The 9,203-nt window shown below is 49.0% G+C and overlaps 1 protein-coding gene across 1 annotated transcript in view; it reads left to right on the top strand.

The window, feature by feature from the left end:
• The window catches only part of abhd16a (abhydrolase domain containing 16A, phospholipase), an 18,964-nt gene extending 10,062 nt beyond the window's left edge, over positions 1–8,902 (top strand). The window contains exons 10-21 of the mRNA XM_061236777.1: positions 649–750; positions 1,157–1,220; positions 1,579–1,628; positions 2,330–2,453; positions 3,677–3,781; positions 4,083–4,146; positions 5,132–5,188; positions 5,838–5,900; positions 6,076–6,152; positions 6,749–6,847; positions 7,569–7,615; positions 8,094–8,902. Of these exons, the coding sequence (XP_061092761.1) occupies positions 649–750; positions 1,157–1,220; positions 1,579–1,628; positions 2,330–2,453; positions 3,677–3,781; positions 4,083–4,146; positions 5,132–5,188; positions 5,838–5,900; positions 6,076–6,152; positions 6,749–6,847; positions 7,569–7,615; positions 8,094–8,177 (936 nt within the window). The 3' untranslated portion in view covers positions 8,178–8,902. The remainder of the gene's footprint in view (positions 1–648; positions 751–1,156; positions 1,221–1,578; positions 1,629–2,329; positions 2,454–3,676; positions 3,782–4,082; positions 4,147–5,131; positions 5,189–5,837; positions 5,901–6,075; positions 6,153–6,748; positions 6,848–7,568; positions 7,616–8,093) is intronic.
• Positions 8,903–9,203: the final 301 nt, after the last annotated feature.

Genomic DNA, 9,203 nt, shown 5'->3' with positions numbered 1-9,203 from the left:
ACACACGCCTCGCTCTGTGTGTGCGCTCATACACGCTCCCTCTCACTGAGCACACACGCCTCGCTCTGACTGCGCAGAGCTCCCATCACACTCCCTTTCTGGAGACGCTGTGCAAACAGATATCCCCTGCTCTTGCATGGAGTCAGATATAGTTAGAAATTAATTTCAAAATCATTTCAGTGCCCTCTAGTTGCTAGTTTGATGTCATTTGCTGTCAAGTCGAGCAGAGTCATCACTCTTAGAACACAGACTGGTTTGCTCACTGGCTTGTACATTAGTCACACCAGCAAGTGCCCACAACTGTGTCCATATAAAAAAATATATAATAATAATAATAATCTTTATAATGCTATCACCTTTAATGGTGGTTTGTAATTTTACCCTGCTGAATGTGAATGTTTGTTTAATTATGTATTTTTATTTGCTCTTGTGAGTGAGTTTGTTAATTATGTATTTAGATTTTGCTCTTATGAATGAGTTGCTTGAAGTGTTGTGATCTTTAGTGGTGAGTTTAAATTTCCTCTTGAGAGACTGATAAAAACAGAGTTGTGCTCTATGTGTCTGAACTGTACTGAGCTGTGCTGTGCTGGATCTCTCTCTCTCTCTCTCTCTCTCGTTCTCTCGCTCTCTCTCTCTTGCTCCCCACAGTTTGAAGGCCAGAGGAATAAGCTGGTGGCATGTGATGGAAATGAGATCGACACCATGTTTGTGGATCACCGGAGAGATGGAGGGGAGAGGGGGAAGACACTGGTGAGAGAGGACAAGGAGAGGGAGGGAGGGAGGGAGAAAGAAAGAGAGATGGGGATAGGGAGAGAAGAGATAAGATAAGTCTGACCTCTGTGACATCAAAGGTTCTGAGTTTAAGTTTATCATTTTTCCAATCAGACTTCTACAATGTTTTGTCTGTTACCAGTGCATTGCACAAAACATGTTACTTGAACATGTAAAATTTCAAGTTCTTTAACATGTTACTCAGTTAAGGAAAAGGCACCATTGCAGTCACAACATCAAAAATAGTAAATGACAAAAAAACAACATAATGACAAAAATGTTAACTGTCCAAATATTTCCGGGCTGCACAATATATTGACTGGTTTAGTCTTCAGCATGCCTACGTGCTGCAGATGTGTAAATTGTGTGACGGTGTGTGTTGCAGGTCATCTGCTGTGAGGGAAACGCAGGTTTCTATGAAGTGGGCTGCATGAACACTCCTTTAGAAGGTTAGTTCACCTGTACCGTCTGCTCGTGCAGTCCTGTGGTCTGTATCTCACTTCTGCCGAGTCTGTCCTGTGTGTGCTATGAATGAACACTCCTTTAGAAGGTTAGTTCACCTGTACTGTGTACCGTGTGCTCGTGTGGTCCCGTGGTCTGTATCTCACTTCTGCTGTGTCTGTCTTGTGTGTGCTATGAGTACCTGTGAATAGAGGGCTCTGTGTGTGTTCATCATTTTCATACGGATTTGTGAACTGGGTCAGGCTAGGCACATCGAGAGAGAACAAGTTTCACTTGTGGTAATGCATAATACATTATATCCTTAACTTTGTGTGTGTGTGTGTGTGTGTGTGTGGGTCTCAACAGGAGGATACTCAGTGCTGGGATGGAATCACCCTGGTTTTGGAGGAAGCACAGTAAGCACTATTATTATATTATTATTTATTACTATTATTATTTACCCCCCCCCCCCACTAAACTAAACTTAAAAATAAAAGAAATAAATAATGAATATTTCATGGGTTCTCTCCGTCTGAACAAGGTGAATCGTGATATGTTTACACAATGCAACTTTACACCGGCCAATTACAGCCTCGGTAGTGTGGAGTTTGGTGCACAATGTTTTACTCAACATTTTCATCCACCGGTGTCCAGCTCAGCCAATCACCTCTGGCCAAGATGCTAAGCAAGTCAGTTTAATTTGCCCAGAGTTACAGCAGCAGAGCTGCACTGACACTGGGATCTAGGCCTGGGGGGGGGGGGGGGGGGGGGCGGTAGAGAACGCCTCTGCAGACAGAGAGCTGCACCTCCTGGGCTGGCCATGCATGTATAATAGAGAAGGCACAGTTAGCGAAACTCGCAGAACCTGGAGAATCTGGTTCAGGCAACGGTAGCACAGTGAGGTGTGGGTGTAATCTTCACCTCCCATCTGAGCTGGTTATTCATTTTCCTCCCGGGCGATAAGTTTCCAACTTGTTCTTTACATAACAAAGCTTGTTCAGTATTCACACCGTAGAATGGTTTGAATACCTTTACTGTGTACTGTGTCTCTATCTCTCTTTCTCTCCGCGTTCACTCTTTATCTCTCTCTCCCTCCCCTGCCCTCTTTGTCTTTCAGGGCGTGCCTTTCCCCCAGAATGAGGCCAATGCCATGGACGTGGTGATCCAGTTTGCGGTTCATAAGCTGGGCTTCAAGCTGAAGGACATCATTGTGTACGCCTGGTCTATAGGGGGATTCACAGGTAACTACAGTAACCATCCAGCCAGTCACGAGGCTGCTAAGTCCTCTCCGTCAATCGACCTCTCATTGACTGTTGAGGACTTTGTAGTTTCCTCCTCCCGTACGGCAAAGAATCTTGGGGTGACTCTTGATAACTGCCTCACCCTGGCTCCGCAAGTATCCTCCACTGCCAGAACCTGCAGGTTCTTTCTGTATAATATACGCCGTATCCGTCATCTCCTGACTGAGAAAGCCACCCAGCTCCTAGTCCAGGCGCTCGTCATTTCCCGCCTGGATTACTGCAACTCCCTCCTAGCCGGTCTCCCAGCGTGTGCCATCAAGCCCCTCCAGCTGGTCCAGAATGCTGCAGCCCGCCTGATCACCAATCAGCCCAGGTCGGCTCATGTCACCCCGCTTCTCATTGGCCTCCACTGGCTTCCCATTGCCGCACGCATCCGTTTCAAGGCCCTAGTGTTGGCATTTCAGGCTGCTAAGGGGACTGCCCCACCTTACATACAATCCCTGATCACTCCCTACTCCCCAGCTAGACCACTCCGGTCTGCCAGCTCTGGTCGCCTTACGGTTCCCTCTCTACGTGCACCTGGCGGTCGAGCTGCACGTTCACGCCTGTTTTCCGTTCTGGTTCCTCAGTGGTGGAATGACCTGCCTACCACTGTCAGAACAGCAGAATCCCTCCCCCTATTTCGACGCAGACTCAAAACCCACCTTTTCAAACTCTACCTTAGTCCTCCCTCCTGATTTCCCCTGCCCCTCCTTTCTGATATCCCTATCCTTGTCTAACCCCCTCCCCTTTCCTGTGTATTTTGCTAGTTTCTGGATGTGATGCTCTGACTTATGGTAGAACCTATGCACTTGTAAGTCGCTTTGGATTAAAAGCGTCTGCCAAATGACTAAAATGTAAATGTAAATGTAGGAGGAGCCAATTACTGTAGTTTCTTCAGAGAGAAGGACTTATGTAAAAGTGAACGTACGCGCGTGCATGAATACGTGCCCTCTGCCTCTGACTTATGAAACCGTCTGGTGTGAGCAGCTGAACCTGTTTGTAAATGGCGCTGTGCTGGAACTGACTGACTGACTGACTGTCTGACTGTCTGACTGTCTGACTGACTGACTGACTGTCTGACTGACTGACTGACTGACTGACTGACTGACTGACTGACTGACTGACTGATTGATTGATTTGGTGATGACGTAATAAAACTCACAGGAAGCTCTGTCCCTCAGCCAGCTGGGCGGTGATGTCATACCCCGAGATCAGGGCGGTGGTTCTGGACGCCTCCTTCGATGACCTCCTGCCCCTGGCCCTGAAGGTCATGCCCGACAGCTGGAGTGAGTCGCGGGCTGGTGAACGGGAGGGGGGGGGATGGGATGGGATGGGATGCGGTAGCGGTTGTTGTCAGGGGTAGTCGCCAGTTACACCCCTTTTATGATTGCTGACATAAACGGTTGTTCTCAATTTTGTGAACGGTGACATTTGTTTTTATCTCAAGAAGTGCATTTATGCATTTCTATTCAATAGCTCCAGCCTGTGCCTGCCTGACAGCCGGTCTGTCTGTCTGTCTGTCTGTCTGTCTGTCTGTCTGTCTGTCTGTCTGTCAGTAACTGAACCCAAGTTTGTCACTGCTTTCAGGACCTCTGGTGACACACACAGTGAGGCAGTACATGAACCTCAACAACGCTGACCAACTCTGCAAGTGAGTCTCCTGCATGGAAACATGCATAAATCACATTACACGGGGCACACAGTGAGTCAGGATGAAGGGGTGAGAGTGGCACTCCCAGGAATGGCAGTTTGATCCGTTCCAGGTTTTACTGGATGCTGGTGAGCATCTTGCCTGGAAACTGCCGGGAAACTTTAGCAAAGATGATGGAGGAAAGAATAAGATGCACATATTGTAATGCAGGCCAACTGGAATGGTTTCCACAAGATGTAGTCTCCAGGAAGCTTGATGTTTATGCATTGAGATTGATCAGTGCAGATTGAGATTAATATATTAATATTTCCATGAATACTCAGTCACAACACGCTCATTAGTCTGAGCAGTGAACCTGTAAGCTGGCTGGCTAACTCCGGTCTATTTGTCGGTTCTCAAAAAAAAAAAAAACAGATGGTTGAACAGATTTATCAGGTTCAATCAGGGCAAGATAACTTCTCAAACAAACCTCAGACCTGCTCTGTAAATATGTATGAGGAAGTACCAAAGAGGATGGGGTTAGTCTCATATGCAATTATTTTTCACACAAAAAAAGTACTTGCGGTCACATTTTCATCAAAATATTTATGACCACCAAGGCGTGACTAATCGTTTATTCCATAAGATATGTACTTTAGTATGTGAGCAAATTGCCTCACTTGTGAGAAGATTGGAGAAAATTCAGTTGACTCCTGTTCAAGCCAAAATGTTGCTCTTCATCTCAGTGTGGAATTCAGGGTAACTAAGAAAGCAGTACAGGACTGCATCTCAGGGTTCTGTCTCTCACTCCACCAGTCAAGCAAAACCTGGAAGGGCACAGACTGCTCTGCACCAGGAGTTATATAACACCAGGATTTAAGATGAAGATATTCACATCCCTGCAGTACGCTATCAGGCTAACGTTAGTATTTAAGTGGCTCCAGTGTGTGCCCTCTGTACAGCTGTACTCAGTGACATTAACCTTCACGCTTTGTGTGTTGCTCAGGTACCAGGGCCCAGTGCTGTTGATCAGACGAACCAAAGATGAGATCATCACCACCTCGTGAGTCATGTGACCCTGTGCTATTCTATGCTCATAAACGTCTTACGCATAACCACGCTATTGCCATATGTTTGGTAGGAACTGGGCTCAGTCCAATCGCTTATTCTTCCCTTACCTTTTACTTGCTCCTGACCCAGAAATCGAGGTCCGCCATCTTCAAGGACACTTCGACCTCTTAAATGTTCCTTCTCGGAGTTAGAAGTAGAGGTTTAGGAACTCCCAGTCTTTCCTTCCTCTCCCATCTGCCACGTCTGGAACTGACGTCGCTTCAAGCTGACGTTTGAAGGGCATTCCGTTTGCCTGATTCACCTTTGACCTTTATTTCCCTGTCTTTACTCCTTTTTCCTTTCATCTTTTCCTACCCTCTCCCGATGGGTGGAGCTTAGGGGCAAGACGTGGAGAAAAGAAAAGGAAAAAGAGGAGAGAAATAAGGGATTGGAAGGAGCCCACTCTTTTGAGCTATAGTCGCTTGCAATTAACATTTTGGGCCAGGCAAAAAAAAAAAAACAACTGATTCAGCGGTATGTAGTTTGCTGGATGCCAATGATCCAAATAAAACAAATATAATAACAAAACAAAAAAATCAACACACAGGGATGCTAGCACATACCACAGCACACTGTGATCGTGTTGTTTTCTTGCGTTCCAGGGGTCCGGAGGACGTCCTGTCCAACAGAGGCAACAACTTGCTGCTCAAACTGCTCCAGTTCAGGTGCGTGTCCTCCTACCGCAGTGCGGACAGTCCTGTTGTCTGTGCGCTTTAGCACTGGAGCTGAGCTGTGCACTGAGTGGAGCCTGTCTGTTAGCATCATGCTAAACTAAACCTTCATTTACTCTAATACTCCATGTACTCCAATACTGTCTGTTTTACCCCGCTCCACTTCCAGATACCCCAAGGTTTTGACCGAGGAAAGCGTGCGGGCGGTTGGAGAGTGGTTGGGAGCAACGAGCCAGTTGGAGGAAGGTAGGGGGGTAACATGAATAATGTAGCACGCATGGCTGTGTGTGTGTGTGTGTGCGTGTGCTGTAGAAGGGCCTTGTGTTAGGGATGCTGGGCGCGTGGTTCGATTAAGGTACAGATTCAGTGCACGGACGGGCCACATTCTGGAATCAAATTCGGAACATGCAAGTATGGACTACGGCTGGCGGTCCCACGGGGCAAAGCGCCGTTGAGATGAAACCCCCGCTGTGTGTGGGGAACGGTGTCCTGGAACAGAGGTCATGATTACAGCTCCGGCTATGCAGTAATGGCGACTGTAGTGTTATTCAACTAACGCAGGGGTGTCCAGTCTTATCCAGAAAGGGCCGGTGTGTGTGTGTGTGTGCAGGCAGCTGATTCTACTGTCTGTCCCTGACCCTGTGTGTGTGTGCGTGTGTGCGTGTGTGTGCGCGTGTGCGTGCGAGTGTGCGCGTGAGTGTGTGCGTGAGTGTGAGTGTGAGTGTGAGTGTGAGTGTGAGTGTGAGTGTGTGTGTGTGTGTGTGTGTGTGTGTGTGTGCTGTATTAATGTGTCCATGAATGTGTGGGAGTTGATCCTGTTGGCCCCGCCCTCTCTCCCCCAGCCTCAGTGTACAGTAGTTATGAGGTGGATGATGACTGGTGCACATCAGTGCTGCAGTCCTACCAGACCGACAGAGAGACAACTTTCCCCTGGAGTGTCGGTGAGTGTCTCTCACCTCCCTTTCCAACAATTCTCCAATAATGTACCGGCAAGTCTGTCCTTTAGCACGGTAACCCTGGAGACCGTGTGTACGCTCGGCTGAGTCTCTCTCTCTCTCCTCCCTCCCTCCCTCTCTCTCGATCTCTTATGTCCTTCTCTCTCTCTCTCTCTCTCTCTCTCTGCCTCACCCTCACCCCCTCCTCCCTCCCTCACCCCCTCCTCCCTCCCTCACCCCCTCACCCCCTCCTCCCTCACCCCCTCACCCTCCCTCTCTCCTTCACCCCCTCACCCTCCCTCTCTCCCTCACCCCCCTCACCCTCCCTCTCTCCCTCACCCCCCTCACCCTCCCTCTCTCCCTCACCCCCCTCACCCTCCCTCTCTCCCTCACCCCCTCACCCTCCCTCTCTCCCTCACCCCCTCACCCTCCCTCTCTCCCTCACCCCCCCACCCTCCCTCTCTCCCTCACCCCCCCTCTCTCCTTCACCCCCTCACCCTCCCTCTCTCCCTCACCCCCTCACCCTCCCTCTCTCCCTCACCCCCTCACCCTCCCTCTCTCCCTCACCCCCTCACCCTCCCTCTCTCCTTCACCCCCTCACTCTCCCCCTCTCTATCCCTCTCTATCCCTCTCTCTCCTCCCCCTCTCTCTCCCCCTCTCTATCCCTCTCTCTCCTCCCCCTCTCTCTCCCCCTCTCTCCCTCCCCCTCTCTCTCTCTCCTCTCCAGGTGAAGACATGACTGCGGACGGTCGGCGGCAGCTTGCTCTGTTTCTGGTGAGAGCCTCATCACAGCCCCATTACCTCACTGCTGACGTTAACCGTTACCATGGCAAACTTCATTTTGAATGCACATATCAGCACTCCCACCTAGAATGCCATTTTGACAAAACTGTGGCCCCCATATTGCCCAACCCTGTTCCTGGAGACCTTCCGTCCTGGAGGATCTCCTTGAGTGGCCAATTATTAGAATCAGGTGTGCCAAATTAAGAGTTGAAATGAAAACTTACAGGTTGGTAGAGCCCCAGGAATAGGAATGAAGTTTAATTTTAGGTTTAAGTTGAGTTATACTTCATTGAACCCCGTAGGGCAATGTGCATTTCATCCATCCTAGTTCGGATCAGTGGAGACAGTGCAGTGCCAGGGAGCCAACTCCAGTCCTGAAGCCAGTGCTTCGGTCAAAGGCCGCCATGTACTTAACCTGTCATGCACCTTATATAGCCTGATTCTGTCCCTCTCTCTCTCTCTGTCCCAGGCACGGAAGTACATGCGAAATTTCGACTCCACGCACTGCACCCCCCTCCCCATCACCGAGTTCCAGCAGCCCTGGAGACTGTAGCTGGAGAGAGGGGGGGGGTCAACAGAGGGAGAGAGAGAGAGGAGGAACGAGAGAGGAACCCTGTCTGGGCGGAGCGGAGCGGGGCGAGGATCGGGAGGCATGCTGGGAAATGGCGCCGCTGAGGTCCAGGTCCTCTGTGGGGCGGTGGCTGAAGTCGAAGATCCGTTTTAATCGCAGGTCTTAGTCGCCAGGGTTACCCTTTCCTTTCCCCCCCCCCCCTCTCACCCATGGGCTGTATTCTTAAAACAATCACATCAGAAACAAAACAAAGCTAAAAAAAACATACACGCCAGGAGATCTCAGCCATGCTCTGGTCCTCCATGGCCACAGTTAACCTTTCAGTTACTCTCTCAGTTACTCTCGGGAGGACGTTGTGGCCTTATCGGAGCTCCACACGTCTGTTTTTTGGCACAGGAATAGCATCATGTGCAGGAAATGTAAGCTTACCGCCAATAACTCCAGGTAGTCTCTCACGACGGCTACCGTTGTGTATAGTGTATTTATAAGCAGGTCGACCGGTCTCATTTCCCTGCCTGGGGCTGCGGGGACCACACCCACACCCACACCAATGACACAGACTTGCCACAGCTGTAGAGATTTTAAGTGCGCAGCCCACAACCCCCCCCCCCTCCTCTGCACATGCTCCTTCACCTTCTCTATTCTGTGGACACTGTTATGAAAAAATATGTATCCTAAAAGTTATTCATGTTCAATATTATGGTAAATAAAAAAAAAGAAATTTGGTTGGAAAAATTCTCGCCGATTCATTTCGTCCTGTCGCGTCCATTTTCTCAATAAATAAACGATTTCGTATGCAAGCACTTACCTTTTAATAATTCAGAACCCACCCCCGAGGGTAAATTCTTCATCGTTCCAGCTCGGACCATCGCGACAAACCCCATTACTGTGGTTTATTACTGTAGCATTTAATCCATTTAAGCATCACATCTAACATCAGCTGAATCTTACCATCCTTGGCCAAAAATGTTTCCTAAATTTAAAAAAAAGAAAAAAAGAAAAAGCTAC

Source organism: Conger conger, chromosome 1 (assembly GCF_963514075.1).
Source record: "Conger conger chromosome 1, fConCon1.1, whole genome shotgun sequence".
In the NCBI taxonomy this organism is placed as follows: domain Eukaryota; kingdom Metazoa; phylum Chordata; class Actinopteri; order Anguilliformes; family Congridae; genus Conger; species Conger conger.
The sequence above is the reverse complement of the archived record's forward strand: the minus strand, read 5'-3'. Positions and strand labels throughout refer to the sequence as shown.